Raw genomic sequence first — 18,829 nt, forward strand, 5'->3', positions numbered from 1 at the left:
TGAGGGCCCACCACAGGCAGAGAGAGAAAATTGTATAACGGGGAGTAAAAAAAGGTAGAGAAACTAAAATGTTGTGTGCCTGTCTTTACAGAGAAAGATTAAAAATCTCCCAGGAATACTACAGAACCAAGAATGAGGAACTGAAAGAAATCAGTAAAAAGTGAAGAAATTAAATGGAACCGATGGTTGCTAAATCCCGAGCTTGATAATCTACATCTCAGGATATTCAAAGAAATGGCTTCAGAGATAAGTGGATTAGTTGGTTTGAAAATTCTATAGATTTTGGAACAGTACCTGCAGATTGGAAGGTAGGAAATGTAACCCATTATTTAATAAAGACAGGAGAGAGAAAATGGGGAACTACAGACTTGTTAGCCTATCAATAACTGGACATTTAGAAAATAATAGGCAAAGTCACACTGATTTATGAAAGGGAACTAGCAGAATAGATAAGGGGAAAAGCTGTGATGTGGTGTATTTGGATTTTTAGAATGCTTGCACAAGGTCCCACACAAGTCAGCAAGTAAATAGGATTGGGAGTAATATATTGGAAAACATTGAAAATTGGTTAGTCAAGAGAAAACTAGTTGGGAATGAGTTGTCAGGAGGATGCAAAGATGTTTCAAGATCACTTAGGCTAAATGAGCAAGAAAATGGCAGATGGAATATCATGTTGTATAGTGTGAAGTTATCCACTTTCATAGGAAAACCAGAAATAAACAGTGAGATTGAGAACTGTGATGTCCAAAAGGACCTCGGCATGCTTTTTCATGAATTACCAAAATTAACATGCAGGTGCAACAAGCATTTAAGGAGGCAAATTGAATGTTGGCTTTTACTGCAAGAAAATTTGTGTACAAGAATAAAGAAGTCTTCCTGCAATTATTTGGAGTCCTGTGAGACTGTACCTGAAGTATCATGTAATTTTGGTCTCCTTACCCAAGGAAGAATATACTTGCCACAGAAGGAATGCAATGAAGATGCACCAGACTGATCCCTGGGATGGCAGGATTATCCTACGAGGAGAAATTGAGGAGACTGGGTCTGTATTTGAGTGTTTAGCAGAATCACAGAATTCCCACAGTGCAGAAGGAGGTCAATTGGTGCACTGAGCCTGCACCGACAACCCCAGCCCTTTCACAGAAACCCCATATAGTTACCTTGCCAACACCGACGCTAAGGGGCAATTTAACATGCCCAATCCACCAAGGCCAGAATAGAACCCAGTTCCTGTTTCTGGTGAGGCAACAGTGGCTACTGCCACTGTCTTCACATGTAAACACTTTGCACCTTCTTCCCTATAAAACAATCTGGGTCCTTTAATCTAACAAACAACCCAGGCTGTCAGGCAGATTTCAGAACATGCTATTTAACTTTAAATTAAAGGCAGTCCCAAAATATAGCAATATTATAAATCTCTAATATAACAGTATACTATTATGCCAAGATAGCTTCTCAAACAAGAAAGACAATGAGTCAGCAGCAAGGGTAGAGAGAAATGGAGTAACCAATAGCACTGTATAGCTAAAAGCTGGTTTGGGTCAAACTACACTTCAGTGATGAAAGGATAGATCAGTTAGACTAAGAGAAATCTACATGACTGCTTCAAGTTTTACAAGTAAAACCTCTTACATCATTTGAATTTATCCTGGAGAACTGGGTAGCTCAAAAGTGATTCTCACATTGGTAACGTGCATTCACTTGTTCAGACTTCCTGTTGGGACTAAATTATAAGTCACATTAATTGCACACTGAGAAGCAGTTCCATGTCTTTCTGGCTAGCTGATTGTTCAGAGAACACAAACAGAAGATAAAGTCCCAGAAGTGAAGTGAGTTAAGTAGGGGGTCTGTAAGGAATCCATTATTAACATCTTTGGCTACATAAAGCAACAGATGAGGTAAGGGTCGCCTGCTTGGGTCTTGTACTTTAGCATCATTGTCCTAGCAATCTGTCAGGTCTTCTACCTGCAGTAGTTTCTCAAAGCAAGAAACTTTGAATAATGGTGACTAGAACTTGTGTGTATTGGGTCTGGAGTGAATTGAGTGGGTAGAGTTTATCAGTAATATTTAATCTCATTCCTCATTTGTAAAGGTTGGATTTTTAAAAATTATTTATTTTGGCTTTTGCAAGGAGGAACTCGAATGCAAGCAAACCACCACTGACAAAACTGCCAGGAAAACAACTAAGGATGAAGCATCAGCAGACAATGAGCCAAGGATCTGCCTTCAGGTAGAGCGCACATACCATACCAACAAGGAACTTGCATTCAAAGCATATCTACATGGGAAAATTTATATTTCTGGTCCTTTCCTTTGAAAGGACAGAACAGATGGCATGTTACACTGACACAAGAAAATCAATCTTCCACATCGTTAAGTAAAAAAGTTTTCTTTTTCGTAATTAATATAATACGACCACAAGCGGGTACTGGGATCCTCACACTAAAATGGTTGTACTTTCATTCTACTTGCCATTCAGTTGGCAACAATTCCCATTCAGAGTTAATTTCAAGGACAAACGTGGGACACAAATGTTACAAAATTAAAGATTACACTTCATAAATAAAAAAAAACACCTCAAGCCTTAAAGGATCCACACTGAGCAAATTGATCTCAGGTGTAACAAAGTGAGATTTCAATACTTCCAGATTGCCTGAAAATGTGTAGACCGAATACAACAGTGGGGGACAACTTAAAAGTTTAATTTGGTATTGGTAAGATCAATCCCTCTCACTTTTACACTCAAGGTATATCCAAGCACTTCATACAGCAAATTACTCTGAAGGACAGATGTCTGGTATATATGGGCTAATGTTGGAACCTTTTTTGATTCATCACATTAACTCATCCAGTCATCAAATAAATCACAGAAAATTCATGAGTCACAGGATATATACAGAAACACCCACTGAATAAGAATCGAAACATTGAACTCAGAGGTTCAACCTTTGCACTAGTTTTCTTTATATTTGTCAGGAACAGAAATTTTTATCTTTCCCTTTCAGCTACTTAGTCAACTTCGGCTTCATTCTTTGTACCCACTTCACCTTCCATTCATCCAAATCTCAAATGTATAGAAACTTTAAACTAATTATATTTGGTACTGATGTAAAAATGGGTATAATTTAACATTGCTGAAAATATTAGATTAACTATATGAAATAACACAATCACACTATCCTAATTCCCAAATATAAATTCTATAATTGCGGGACACATTACAAGTTATAGAATATCACTGAAATAATCTCAAAATGATTTCAAGATACAAACAAACATGAATAGTATGCGTCAGATAGGAAGGACAACAGCTTGCACATGACTTACCAAATACCATACAAACATACTGTCTATTTTTAAACTTCATAAAAAACCTGGGAATTATACTATAATACACAGCTCACAAGACCAAGATAAAAATCAAACAAAAAATGAAAATGATAGCTGATACAACGAACCAGTCTATCTACTGATATATCTCAAAAGATAGCAACAGTTTTAAGCTGCACAGAGTTAAAATCACCATTTGCAATTCCTGGCCTGAATGGAATAGAATCCCTACAGTGCAGGAGGCGGCAAACTCTGCCCATCGAGTCTGCACCAACCACAATCCCACCCAGGCCCTATTCCTGTAACCTCACATTTATCCTGCTAATCCTGACACTAGGATCAATTTAGCATGGCGCATCTTTGGACTGGGGGAGGAAACCGGAGCAGACACGGGGAGGAAACTGGAAATTCCACAGTTAGTGGCCCAAGGTTGGAACTGAACCTGGGTCCCTGGCACTTTCAGCAGCAGTGCTAAGCACTGTGCCACCTGGTTAATCACAAATAAAAACAGTGAAATGCAATAAGCATTACATCATTTTAAATCAAAGTAATTCCTGAAAAAAATATTCTATACCAGCTGAACATTAAATATGAAAATCTTTTCACTGAGTTTGAACATTGAATATTTGTATTTTTACAACTGAACTGGTAAACTGACCAGTACTACTATTTTTGCAAATAAGACGAGGCCATAATATGTACGAACAGAAGTAAACCATTCAGCTCATTGAGTGTTCCACCAGTGGGATCATGAGTGTTGATATAATATTCATCCTATCCCCATAACCCTCGATTCCCCTACTGATCCTCTTAGCATCTGCCTTGTCAAGCTGCCTCAATAAAGGTAATCTCTCATTCGTCTAAGTGTAAGTATAAATCCAACCTACTCAATCTTTCCTCACAAGAAAATCCCTCCATACACATCAACCAAGCTAACTGCCAATGCACTATATCTTTGACAGTATTCCATGTGTGATCTAAGATCTTTTAGTTTTAGCCAGACTTTCCTATTTTTATACTTCATTTCCTTTGAAATAAATGTTTTCTTCATTAAACATTCAGCTCCTTTATTCTTCTTACCAAGTGCATAGCTTCACATTTTCCTATATTCTATTCCATTGCCAAGTTTTTGCTCCATTATTCAACCAGTCTATATTCCTCTCTAGACTGTCATCCTCACCGCTTGCCTTCCCACCTTTGTCATTTGCAAACTTGGGAACAGTTCTCTTGTCCAAGTCATTAATACATATTGTAAACAACTTGGCCCCAGCACCACTCTACTAATTACAGGTTGACAACCTACTCTTACCCCAAACTCTCTGATGATGATCAAACTTCATCACTAACATTTACAGTAAGAAAATGAGAAATAGGAGCAGGAGCAGGCCACCCAGCCCTTCGAGCCTGCCCCGCCATTCAACAAGATCATGGCTGATCTGAAGTGCATCAGTTCCACTTTCCCACTTTCTCCCCATGACCCTTAATTCCCTTGTCTATCAGAAATTTATCTACCCGTGACTTAAATATATTCAACGAGGTAGCCTCCACCACTTCAATGGGTAGAGAATTCCAGAGATTCACCACCCTTTGAGCGAAGAAGTTCCTCCTCAACTCTGTTCTAAACTGCACCCCCCCCCCCCCCCCAATTTTGAGGCTGTGCCCTTTAGTTCTGTTTTCCTTTCTAAGCGGGAAGAATCTCTCTACCTCTACCCTATCTAGCCCCTTCATTATCTTGTATGTCTCTATAAGATCCCCCCTCAGCCTTCTAAACTCTAATGAGTACAGGCCCAGTCTATTCAATCTCTCTTCATAAGCTAACCAACCCCTTCACCTCTGCTATCAGCCTGGTGAACCTTCCCTGTACTCCCTTCAAGGCCAATATATCCTTTCGCAAATAAGGGGACCAAAACTGCACACAGTACTCCAGTTGCGGCAAGACCTCCCTGCTTTTATATTCTATCCCCCTTGCTATAAAGGCCAAAAGAAAAGAATCACAAAAGTAAAATAATCACAAACTCAGTTAAGTGTAGCATAACATTATGCATAATGAAAACAGATGGTTTGTTGAGAATTCATTATGTTTTAAACTAACTTGGCTTCCAATCCACATGTATGTGGTTTCATTTACTTTGTATAAACAACTAGTGTTTTAGACAGCAGTAACATTTTGGGCAATTACTGGTCATATAACTTGCAGATCTTACATGAAATATTCATGAGGAAATCTACAAACTTCACAGTGCCCTCTGACATCATTGATCATCTTGCCTTCTAAACTTTTCTACAAGAGTTTTCCTCGTGATCCTTTTGATACTCCTCCAACCTTTCAAGCTAAAATGTCACTAAATTACTGTCATTTCCTGGTCCTCAGGCATCGCTTACCCAGCCTAGCTTCCTGCTGCATCCCCCTAAATTATTGAATTTTTAAAAAATATTTTCCATTAAGTTTCTCTTTTGCTGCCTCTTACATTTTTTTTCCAGAACATAATACATCCTTAAAACATTTAAGGAGAAGCGGTATGGTGGCACAGTGGTTAACATTGCTGCTTCACAGTGACAGCGATAGGGCTGGGACATGGACTTGGGTTTGATTCCTAGCTTCAGTCACTGTCTGCGCAGAGTCTGTACACTCTCCATGTCTGCATGGATTTCCTCCGAGTGCTCTAGTTTCTCTCATAGTCTGAAGGACACACTGCTTAGGTCTATTGGCCATGCTAAATTCTCCCTCAGTGTACCTGAACAGGCGCTGGAATATGGCAACTAGGAGATTTTCACAGTAACTTCACTGAAGCGTACTTGTGACTAATGAAGAAACTTTAACTTAATAAACTTAAAAATTTTTTAAACGTTACTTCTTTTCTCTCAATTGCTTTCTGGAATAAACCGCTGGTGATAAAAAAATCTCCTTGAAGCATTGCCCACTTTCCGTCCTTCTTCAAAATTGTTTTTCCCATTTATCCCTTTCGTACAGCATATCCCACTCCAAAGTTTGTTTTCTTGAGATCAATCATAAAAGGTATCCATGACAAGGTCCCAAAACATTCAACTTGACTTACTGCCTCTTTAGAATTCCCTGCTTGTGAATTCCTACAACTCATGTTTAAGGAAAGAATTTTATTGCACTATCAAGTCTATTAGTTATGGTCATGGGGGTTTTTAGAACATAAGAAATAGGAGCAGGAGTAGGCCAACTAGCCCTTCGAGCCTGCCCCGCCATTCAATAAGATCATGGCTGATCTGTCGTGGCTCAGTTCCACTTTCCCGCCCTCTCCCCATAACCCTTAATCCCCTCTCTCATCAAAAACCCATCAACCCGCGTCTTAAAAATATTTAGCGAGGCAGCCTCCACCACTTCAACGGGCACAGAATTCCAGAGATTCACCAACCTTTGAGTGAAGAAGTTCCTCCTCAACTCCGTTCTAAACCGCACCCCCCCCCCCCTCTATCTTGAGGCTATTCCCCCTAGTCCTACTATCCTTTGAGCGGGAAGAGTCTCTCCACCTCTATCCTATCCATCCCATTCATCATCTTATACGTCTCAATGAGATCTCCCCTCATTCTTCTAAACTCTAACGAGTACAAGCCTAATCTATTCAGCCTCTCCTCATAGCTCAACCCCCTCTACTCCGGCATCAGCCTAGTAAACCTCCTCTGCACTCCCTCCAAGGCTAAAATATCCTTGCGTAAGTACAGCGCCCAAAACTGCACACAGTACTCCAGCTGCGGCCTCACCAATGCCCTATACAGTCGCAGCAAGACCTCCCTACTTTTATATTCAATCCCCCTCGCGATGAAGGCCAGCATCCCATTCGCCTTCCTGACCACCTGCTGCACCTGCAAGCTGGGTTTTTGCGACTCATGCACAAGGACCCCGAGGTCCCTCTGCACCGTCGCCTGCTGCAGTTTTTCTCCACGTAAGTAATAATCCTTCCTACCATTATTCCTACCAAAGTGGACCACCTCGCACTTGCCAACATTAAATTCCATTTGCCATTTCCTGGCCCATTCGCCCAGCCTATCTAGATCCTTCTGTAGACTCTCCCCACCCTCCGCACAATTTGCCTTTCCACCAATTTTGGTGTCATCAGCAAATTTCGACACCCTGCACTCGGTTCCCTCCTCCAGATCATCTATATAAATGGTAAATAGCTGAGGCCCCAGCACCGACCCCTGGGCACTCCACTAGTCACCATCCGCCAATCCGAATAGCACCCATAGACCCCCACTCTCTGCCTCCTATTTGACAACCAGTCCTCTATCCACGCTAACACCCTACCCCCAACTCCATGTCCCCTGGCCTTCTGTAATAACCTCTTGTGAGGTACCTTGTCAAACGCCTTCTGAAAATCAAGAAAGACCACATCCACCGGCTCTCCTCTATCCACCGCCCTAGACACATCCTCATAGAACTCCAGTAAATTTGTCAGACACGACTTCCCTTTAAGGAAACCGTGCTGCGTCTGCTCTATCAAACAGTTCCCCTCAAGATGCCTCGCTATTTCCTCCTTGATGACGGATTCTAACATTTTACCTACAACAGACGTTAAACTAACCGGCCTATAATTCCCCGCCTTTTGCCTGGCACCCTTCTTAAACAACGGCGTAACATTAGCAGTTTTCCAATCTTCCAGCACTTCCCCGGAATCCAGCGACGTCTGGAAAATAACCACCAAGGCATCCACTATCACCTCCGCCATTTCTTTCAGGACCCTTGGATGCATTCCATCCGGTCCTGGGGACTTGTCCACAATCAGCCCCTCCTGTCTGTCGAGCACCACCTCTCTAGTAACAGTAATGTCATCGAGACCCTTCAGTCCTACCACCTTTCCATCTCTAACATCCGGCAAATTATTCACGTCCTCCTCCGTGAAGACTGAAACAAAAAAGTTATTCAAGACCTCCGCCATATCCCCATCCCCTACCACTAAGTCCCCCTTCTCATCCTCTAAGGGACCAACATTCACCCTAGCCAGCCTCTTCCTTTTTATATATTTATAAAAACTCTTGCTATCCTTTTTTATATTAAGCGCTAGCCCAGCTTCATAGTTTCTCCTACCCTCCTTTATCAACTTCTTTGTCAATCTTTGTTGACATTTAAACCTCTCCCAATCCTCTTCTCGCCCACTACTATTAGCTACTCTAAATGCCTCCGCTTTTAATTTAACACTTTCCTTCACCTCCCTCGTTATCCACGGCTTATTACCTCTCCTCCTACGGTCCTTTTTGACCATCGGAATAAATTTCCGCTGAGCACCAAGAAAGGTCTCCTTAAAGATCCTCCACTGCTCCTCAGCAGACCTACCTTCCAACGCGCTCCCCCAGTCCACATTCGCCAATTCTTCTCTCTTTTGAGGCCTCACTACCAAACTTATTAGTAGCAGACAGCCATACATGCACCTCATATGATGGTCTGCAACATTTCTATCAAGACCATTTTCTCATCCATCCAAGGCTATGGACCTTCAATACCTTCTTCAAGACAACACAGAAACTATTCCATTCATATTTATTCTTTCATGGATTTAGGCAATGGTGGCAAGACCAACATTTGCTGCCCATCCCAAATGCCCTTGAGTGGCTTATCACATTATTTCAGAGGGTAGTTAAGAATCAACCACATTGCTACGGGTCTAGACACATGCCACAGCAGAAAAAGATGTTAGATTTCCTTCCCGTTAGGACACCAGTGAAAGTTTACAACTGATGATCGTTTCAGGGTCACCATTACTGAAACGAGCTTACAAAGCCAGACTGTAATTTCCACCAGCTGCCATGGTGGGATTTGAACTTATATCTCCAGGACATTGGTCTGGCCCTCTGGATTACTGGTTCAGTGACATTATCAATGCATGCTTACAGCTTCCAACACTGCAATTTTTACTGTACGATTTCAGCTGGTTGAGCAAACCTGACTGCAATTCTCATTTTTAAATATTCCTTAGTATGTTAGAACTCTGAAATCTTAAATAAAAACAGAAAAACTTGAATAAGAAATGCTGGGAAAATTTAGGTCAGGCAATATATGCAGGGAGGTGCAACATCTGTTGAAACAGATTAAAACCTCAGGAGAGCCCAGGGATAGAGGTTACTCTGTAATCAAAATGACTGTCCTTGCAAAAACAAAGTCATCCCAATTCCCAATATTAGAAATTTTAAGATTTAAAAGGATACTCAAAATGATGTTTTGGTACCTTAATATTCACTGTTGGAAAGTTAAAACAATTTTTGTACTTGAATGTCAATTTTTAAAGAAAAACTAGACTGCATGGTAACCAAAGAAAAAGCAAAATGTGTTGAATTAAACAAGGAAATACAACTCGAAAATGGGTGTAAAGATTCTCTTCACATTGTGTACCATGGCCCTTTCACATGTTAAATATATTTAGTAACGGGCTACCACAATACTTAAAATGTGTATCCTTTTGTAAGAAAGGGAAAATTAGGTTTATGGAAGCATATCACTGTCAGTAACCAATCTATTAATTGATCAACCATGGTTGGAACATTCATGACAATCTGAAACATTCACCAATTACCAGTACTCTAAAATAACAGCTGCAAATGTCCATGTTATTGCAGCTATCCAAGTTGAATTCATGAGGCATCTGAAAAAGTTAAGAGTCCCAGCTGCTGCATCACTGGCCATCACAAAGAAACATTCCCATCTTCTGGTACTTTAAAATCTCAAATAAATCTCATGTTGAGGATGATGTGATTTGTTACAAAGTAGGAACCATATTCAAAAACCATTCGATCATTTCATTTCCATAATAAAACCGACAATGAATTACCCAAATCAACATAATCCTCTAGACATGCCAGATGGGTTTGATTTACTGTACCTCACCTGCAAAAGCTTAATTGACATAACTATGTTTGCTGTTAATTACTTCCTGTTATCAAAGGTGGCAATAATAAAGACACTTTGGTCTCACATCTCATGATAACCTGTCACTAAATTACTCCGTTTTGCAAGCAGGACTTCAGTTTTGTGCATTTCAATTAATTATCCCTCAGTGAAAAAACATTGTTTGAAGTTTAAAAAAGGGAATGACTCTAAACAGCTTAATCCTGCCATGCTGCAAATGCTTCTTGCAGGATTGCTGAGAACGTGTGTGAAGAATGGTCTGGACAGAAGAGCATGTTTTGATTGTTAGTCTGACATTTTTGTTCATTTTTTGTTGATATTGTTAAATTTAATTTTAATATTGGAGACTGTTTTGGCTTCATTACTGGCATAGATACATACGGCAAATCGTGTTTGCAGGAAATAGGCCACCAACAAGTGTTATAGACTGCCAAATGTAAAATATGGTTATTACCCCAAGCAAAACTCTGATCATTGAAAGTTAACAAGACAACCCCTAATTGATGTTCAACATATTAAACTGTAAAGCCTTGTCAGTAATAGTCCTTTTTCTCATTTCCCAAAATGTAGGAACACTTAAAAATAAACAACAGACAAGAAAGAGCATTTAGCCACAGCTTTTAACATTAGGAAAAGGAGACTATTCAGTTCCTTGAGCCTGCACTGTCATTCAGCAAGATCAAGGCTGACCTGACTATGGCCTCAACTCTACATCCCTGTTGCCCCCACTCCAGATTTCCTTGTAGAGTAAAAATCCGTTTAACTCAGAATTGAACAGATTCAATGATTCAGCCTCTACTGCTTCCATGTGAAGAGAATTCCAAAGACTACCAACTCTCAAAAGAAAGTGCTCCTCATCTCTATCTCAAGGCCAAATGTTGTCTGATTTCAAGAAGAAATTAGATATAGCTCTTGGGGCTAAAGAGATATTGGGGAGGGGACTAGGGAAAAAAAAATCAGGATATTGAATTTGATGATAAGCCATGATAAAAATGAATGGCAGTGCAGGCTGAAAGGGCTGAAATGCTTACTTCTGCTTCCAGTTTCTATCTTAAATGGAAGACCCCTTACTTCTTAATGATCTTACATAGAAGGCCCCTTATTTTTAAACTATAACCACTAGTTTGGATCCCACACAAGGGGAAACATCCATTCAGCACTGGCTCAGTCAAGCTTCTTCAGAATCTTGTGTTTCAATTATGCCTTGTTTTGATATATGAAAGTCACTTTCTCCCTTTACTGCAGAAAGGTTTTCAACGATTATTCAAACAAAACTTGTGCACGTTCAGCAAGGTTACGTTCATGAGTAAAATTTACTGTCTTTGGTGATATAAATCACCTTACAATTATCTTTACCAGCAAGCTAGTTGTTCTTAAAAGGACTCACATTTTAGCTAACAATAAACAGTACACAGGGAGAAAAAAAAACAAGCAGTATTCCAATGAATTAAGCTTGCAATCATCAAGAAGTGCTGAAACCACAATGCTGGATTTTATAGTAGAAAGTCCTTATCCGCCCAGTTTCATTGCAAACATTAAACCTACCAAAGAATGCTACAGTTTTTCCCATTTCCTACAGGTTGAGAAAAATAGTTCCTTTCAGAAAATTAAGAATTTAATTTCCATTTATAGTTTTGCAAAGGAATCAAGTAGCCCACTGTAAAATAACAGGAAGAATTTCTGCTTCATGTTTATCCCATATTTTCACATACATAGGCCTTTTCAATGTGCTGTCACAAACATTACGTTCAAACTTCCACACAGTGGCAGTCAATTTATATATAACTTTATTAGCATCTTCTGAAGTATACTATAAGAAAGACTTTGCAGACAGCTGTATTTAAGACAGTCATTGATTTCTCAAAACAATGAAATATTAAGTTCCTGAATTGCAATGCAATCACATTTTTATTGGATAAATTACTGTTTGAGTAATCATGGCACATACCACTATTCTGTGTTGAACCAGTGCCACTGCTTTTGCTGGAGACAGAGGTACTACATGGCTGGGTCCCAGGTTGTGCTGTTACGATTCGATTTACACCCCGATACAGCTTTCGGGAGAAGAGTTCATCACCATCATTGTCCTGAAGGGTTGGTGATCGGGGTCTGAAATGCCGCCACCGACATGCCTTAATGTTTGCTAGAATCTGACTGAGGTCTCTAGAGGGGCGATCCGAGGTATTTATTTGTGAGGTATTGGCAAATTCATTAATTGGAGAGTGGGGTGGGGAAGAGAGTATCTCAGGATCCAACTGATGAAGAACAACATCATTTTCTGTGTGCGCTCGGTCCAACAAAGTCCTATAGGAAAAGGAAATGAAAACATCCATGAACCTCTGATATTAACAGTGTCTTTGAGTATATGATTCATTACAATGATTCTACCAGAAGTTAGCAAATATTTCCCAAAATGCCGGAAGTCATTAAAGCAACACAATACACCACAGACATAAAATCATTACCTTGAAATTTAGGAATCAATGCAGAATTACTAAATTTAAAAGTAAAATGCTTTGATGCTGAAAATCTAAAATAAAAACAAAATGCTGGATAAACTCAGCAGGTTTGACAGCATCAGTTCTGGAGAAGTGTTATTTAGATCTGAAACATTAACTCTGTTTCTCTCCACAGATGCTGCCAGAGCTGCTGGTTTATCCAGCATTTTGTTTTTATTTCAAAATGACTCACCGCTCAGTTCCACTTTAATAATGTTCAATTAACCTCTCTCTATTACTACCATTGTTCAAGTGAAATTCCTAAACAAATTATGTAATGGAGAAGAAATGGCTGACCAACCACATTCATACTTTGGTTCTGTCCTCACAAAAGGAGGACACATGTAATATACCAGAAGTGTTGAGGGTTTAGTGAGAAGGAGGTACCGAAGAAAACTACTGTTAGAGAAATGGTGTTGCAGAAATTGACTGGATTGAAGGCCAATAAATCCCCAGGACCTGATAATCTACATCCTGAAACACTTAAGAAAGTGGCCCAAGAAATACTGGGTACATTGATGGTCATCTTCCAAGATTCTATAGATGCTAGAATGGTTCCTACAGATTGGAGAATAGCTCATGTAACCCTACTACTTAAAGTAGAGAGAAAACAGGGAAATGTAGACCAGTCTGCCTGACATCAGCAACGGAGAAAATTCTGCAGTCCATTATCAAGGATTTTACAGCAGAGCACTTGGAAACAGTGGCAAAATTGGACAGAGTCAATATAGATTTATGAATGGGAAATCATGTCTGACAAATCTACTTGCATTCTTCAAGGGTGTAACTCGTAGAGTTGATGAAGGGGAGCAATGGATGTGATTTATTTGGACTTTCAGAAGACTTTTGACAAAGTCTCATGTAAGAGATTAACATCTAAAATTAAAGCGCACGAGATTGAGGTATTACGTGTAGATGGAAAGAAAACTGGTCAGCAGAAGGGAACAGAGAAAAAATAAACAGTTCTTTCTCCAAAGGACAGGCAGTGTCTAATGAGGTACCTCAGGGATCAGTGCTAGGACCCCAGCTATTCACAATATGTATGATTTAAAAAAGAAAACAAATGCAATATTGCCAAATTTGCAGATGGCACAAAACTGGGTGAGGTGGTGAGCAGTGAGGAGGATGCAAAGATGCTTCAGTATGATTTGGATAAGTTCAGTGAGTGGGTGAATGCATGAGAGATGCAGTATAATGTGGTGGACAAACATGATCCACTTTGATAGCAAAAACAGGAAGGTAGATTATTTGAATGGCTATAAATTGAGAGAGGGGTGTGTGCAACAAGTCCTGGGTGCCCTCAGACACCACTCGTTGAAGGTAGCATGCAGGTTTAGCGAATGCTAAATAAGGCCAATGGTATGTTGGTCCTCATAAAAAAAAGTTTTTTAGTACAGGAACAGGAATGTCTCTTGGGGTGAAAGGGACCAAAGGGAATGGGGGAAAGGTGAGATCAGGCTTTTGAGTTAGATGATCAGTCATGATCATAATGAGTGGCGGAGCAAGCTTGAAGGGCTGAATGGCCTACTATTTTCTATGTTTCTATGCAAGGCTAATATTACCATGGACTCATTATCAGATCTTATATCCCCATTAAAAAATACTATTGACTTTACAATGTTCCCCAATACTGACAAAATGGTCAAATCAAATCACTAAATGCTGCACATGACAATCCACCTTCCTACAAGTTACATACCATGATACTGCATATGCAACAAAACCCAGACCCTCACACTTGCATTATTCCCCACCAATAGTTAATTCATCTGTTTTGTTATCTCAATGTGGTAGCAATAAAAACTTCATTGAGAAACAAACGAACATGGGTTTGCAGTTACAGGAAATCAGATCATTTTTGACTCATCATTTATCTATAGCATTTTGAAAATTGACAGCTACAAATTTCAGCATATAACCTTTACAAAGCTGCAGATTATAGTTAAACATTTCTGTAAGTGCAAGTTCCTCAGCACTTTACAAAAATCAACTAGATTTACTGACCTTCCGCCTCGTCCAACACGTCTTCGTGCTAAACCAATACACCTCCTGGGGACAGTCAGTGTGGTGAGGCAGTATCTGTAGCGAATATCTCCCAACCCTCCCTCTTCTGGACTACACCATGGCCAGTTCCCTGTTTGGTCCAAGCGAGGCTGAAAGAACGAACAGAAATTCATCTCAGTGAAGGAAATTTGCAGTTTAGCAAAACTCCCTTTCCCAATAATTACTATAATTCTCTCCTTTCAACTGATTATTCAAGTCAGTACTGCATTTAAAGAGAATGCTTTAACCAATTACATTACACAAGCAATGTCTGTACAGTGCTCAATGCTCAAGTGCAGTGTTTTCTATTTCAATAATTTTGCTGTGTGAATACGTTTCCTTTCCAAAAAAAAATTCAGGATTTGTCTGGAGCAGATCTTATTGCCCATCCTTAACTGCCCTCCGTTTGAGGGCATCTGAAAGTCAACCACAAGGATCTGGAGTCACACGTAGGCCAAACCAGGTAAAGGTGGGCGATTTCCTTCCCACAGAACATAAGTGAACCAGATGACAAACAACAACGGTTTCGGCAAGTATCTTGCAGCTTTATCAAATACGCAAGTATTCCATGGTAAACACTGCTACAAGCATTTAAAGTACAGAAATACAAATGTCCATTGAGTTGAGGTTAATGGGCAACCGAGACTGGTCAACTAAAACAATCACAATATGACAAGCTTGGTTTGTTGGTTGTTGCTATTTCTGATTTGATTTTGAAATTCATAATTGGTTATTTTTATCCTGCTCAATGATTGGTATGCTCCCTATTTTTCAATTACAATTTAGTTGAGCGCATAGAAAATTTGAATAAGACCATTACGTTTCAGTCATATGCAGGGTTATTGGTCAAAATCTGTATTAGATGCAACATTTGGACATAGATTCTCTCCTTTTTAAAAGTTTACATGGAACATAGCTTTCTACAGAAAATGAGCAGCTCATAATTATTATCCTAATGTCAGGAATCTTCAGCTATGGAAATGACAATTCAATATCTTGAAAAAAGTTGGTGGCGGTATGAAAAACGAGGAAGAAGCTTAGCAGAAAAACACATTTGAGGTCACCTGCCTGCATTGTTCAGTGACAGGTTGCAGGTTGAATTTATTATTCAAGAACTCAAACAAAATCTAGGACAACAACAATATAAACCCAATAGTCCATTGGTCTGTAAATTAACTGAGGCTTTGTCTGTTCATGTGGATGGAAAATACCTGATGGTAAAGAACAAGAGGAATGCATCCAGTGTCCTGACCAATATTTATTCCTTAACCAGTATGACATACAAACTGGTCATTTATCAATTTTTTTGCTGTATACTAACTGGGTGCCACATCTGCCTTTGCGACTTGACTACACCACTAGGCTAAAAGCAAAACATTGCTGGGAATCTGAAACAGAAAATGCTGCATAATCTCAGCAGGTCTGGCAGCATCTGTGCAGAAAGATTAAAACCAATATTTCAAGTCTGGATGATGAAGGGTCACCCAGCCTCAAAACGGTGTCTCTATTCTCTCTCCACAGATGCTGCCAGACTTGAGATTTCCCAGCATTTTGTTTTCTTATACCACTAGACTTATTGGCTGTGAAGCATTTTGGGACAATCTAAAGACTTGCATTTATTTATACAGTGCTTTGCAAGTACTTGTTTAAACTCATCTGAAGATATTCAGATTAGATTTCAAAGCAACTTCCAACACACACAAATCAAAGAAACATGGCACACTTAACTTGAAGCTTCCTTATATAGGTACAATCTACTGAAGACTGAATATACAAACAAAAGAATCAGCCTATTCTGCTATTCAATAAGATCATGGTTGAACTACTGTAATGGTAGGAAGGACTATTACTTACGTGGCAAAAAACTGCAGCAGGCGACGGTGCAGAGGGACCTGGGGGTCCTTGTGCATGAGTCGCAAAAACCCAGCCTGCAGGTGCAGCAGGTGGTCAGGAAGGCGAATGGGATGCTGGCCTTCATCGCGAGGGGGATTGAAATATAAAAGTAGGGAGGTCTTGCTGCGGCTGTATAGGGCATTGGTGAGGCCGCAGCTGGAGTACTGTGTGCGGTTTTGGTCACCGTACTTACGCAAGGATATTTTGGCCTTGGAGGGAGTGCAGAGGAGGTTTACTAGGCTGATACCAGAGTTGAGGGGGTTGAGCTATGAGGAGAAGCTGAATAAACTAGGCTTGTACTCGTTAGAGTTTAGCAGAATGAGGGGAGATCTCATTGAGACGTATAAGATGATGAATGGGATGGATAGGATAGAGGTGGAGAGACTCTTCCCGCTCAGAAAGGACAGTAGGACTAGGAGGCACAGCCTCAAGATAAAGGGGGGGCGGTTTAGAACGGAGTTGAGGAGGAACTTCTTCATTCAAAGGGTGGTGAATCTCTGGAATTCTCTGCCCGTTGAGGTGGTGGAGGCTGCCTCGCTAAATATTTTTAAGACGCGGGTTGATGGGTTTTTGATAAGCGAGGGGACTAAGGGTTATGGGGAGAGGGCGGGAATGTGGAACTGAGCCACGACAGATCAGCCATGATCTTATTGAATGGCAGGGCAGGCTCAAAGGGCTAGATGGCCTTCTCCTGCTCCTATTTCTTATGTTCTTATGTAACCTCAACTGCACATTCCTCCTGCCTTTGCTAACCTTACACCCCTTGCTCATCAAGAATGTGTCTAGCTCTGACATAAAACATAGAACAGTACAGGCCCTTTGGCCCTTGATGTTGTGCTGAGCTATGTCCGAACCCAAGATCAAGCTATCCCACACTCTATCATTCTGGTGTGCTCCCTGTGCTTATCCAATAACTGCTTGAAAGTTCCTGAAGTGTTCAACTCCACTATTACAGCAGGCAGCGCATTCCACACTCCAACCACCGAGTAAAGAATCTACCTTGGTCGGCCGTCCTATATCTCCCATCATGAACCTTAAAAAGTTATGCCCCCTAGTAACAGCTACACCCACCTGAGGAAATAGTCTCTGCACGTCCACTCTATCCCCCTCATCATCTTATAAACTTCTGTTAAGTCACCTCATCCTCCTCCACTCTGAAGAGAAAAGCCTCAGCTCCCTCAACCTTTCCTCAAAAGATCTACCCTCCTCTGCACTCTCTTCAATGCTTCCACATCCTTCTTATAGAGGTGACCAGAACTGAACATAATATTCCAAATGTGGTCTCACCAAGGTCCTGTATAGTTGCAGCATAACTCCACAGCTTTTAAACTCAAACCCCCTGTTAATAAACACTAACACACTATAAACCTTCTTCAGGGCTCTATCCACTTGAGTGGCAATCTTCAGAGATCTGTGGATATGAACCCCAAGATCGCTCTGTTCCTCCACACTCTTCAGAACCCTGTCGTTTGACCCTGTAATCTGCATTCGAGTTTGTCCTACCAAAATGAATCACCTCACACTTATCAGGGTTAAACTCCATTTGCCACTTCTCTGCCCAGCTCTACATCCTATCAATGTCTCTTTGCAGCCTACAAAAGCTCTCTATCTCATCCACTATTCCACCAATCTTGGTGTCAGCAGCAAATTTACTAACCCACCCTTCAACCCCCTCTTCAAGTCATTGATTAAAAAAAACACAAATAGCAGAGGACCCAGCACTGATCCCTGTGGCATACCACTGGTAACTGGCCTCCAGTCTGAAAATTTTCCCTCCAACACCACCCTCTGTCTTCTATGAGACAGCCAGTTACTTATCCAAATCGGCCAAATTTCCTTCTATCCCACACCTCCTTATTTTCTTCATGAGCCTACCATTCAAACATAAAAATTCAAAGGCTACTTCCTCTGCCTTTTGGAGGAAAGAGTTCTAAAGATTCACTACCTTGAGGGAAAGAAATTCTCCTAATCGCTCTCTCAAATGGGCAACCCTTAATTTTTAAACAGTGACCTCATCCTTTCGACATCCATCCTGTCAAGGCCCCTCAGTCTTGTGTTTAGTTGAGCATGAGGCGGCTTGATTGAAACATACACGTCTCTTCATGCTCAACTAAACTCCAGCAGATACAAGCCCAGCCTATCCCATCTTTCCTCATAAGACAACCCATCCATTCCAGGTATTACTGTAGTAAGCCTG

The 18,829-nt window shown here is 40.5% G+C and overlaps 1 protein-coding gene across 3 annotated transcripts in view; it reads right to left on the minus strand.

Annotated features, from left to right (window-relative positions):
* LOC145358230 (enhancer of polycomb homolog 1-like) overlaps positions 1-18,829 on the minus strand; it is a 228,550-nt gene that overhangs the window by 14,956 nt on the left and 194,765 nt on the right. For all 3 annotated transcript variants that reach the window (XR_013889457.1, XM_080212085.1, XM_080212072.1), the window contains 2 exons: positions 14,701-14,849; positions 12,147-12,502 (listed from right to left, as the gene is read on the minus strand). Coding sequence is in view for 2 of the 3 variants with exons in the window: in XM_080212085.1 (XP_080068211.1) it covers positions 12,147-12,502; positions 14,701-14,849 (505 nt within the window). In the remaining variant the exon portion in view is untranslated. The remainder of the gene's footprint in view (positions 1-12,146; positions 12,503-14,700; positions 14,850-18,829) is intronic.

Source organism: Carcharhinus amblyrhynchos, chromosome 2 (assembly GCF_965287045.1).
Source record: "Carcharhinus amblyrhynchos chromosome 2, sCarAmb.v2.hapA, whole genome shotgun sequence".
NCBI lineage: Eukaryota > Metazoa > Chordata > Chondrichthyes > Carcharhiniformes > Carcharhinidae > Carcharhinus > Carcharhinus amblyrhynchos.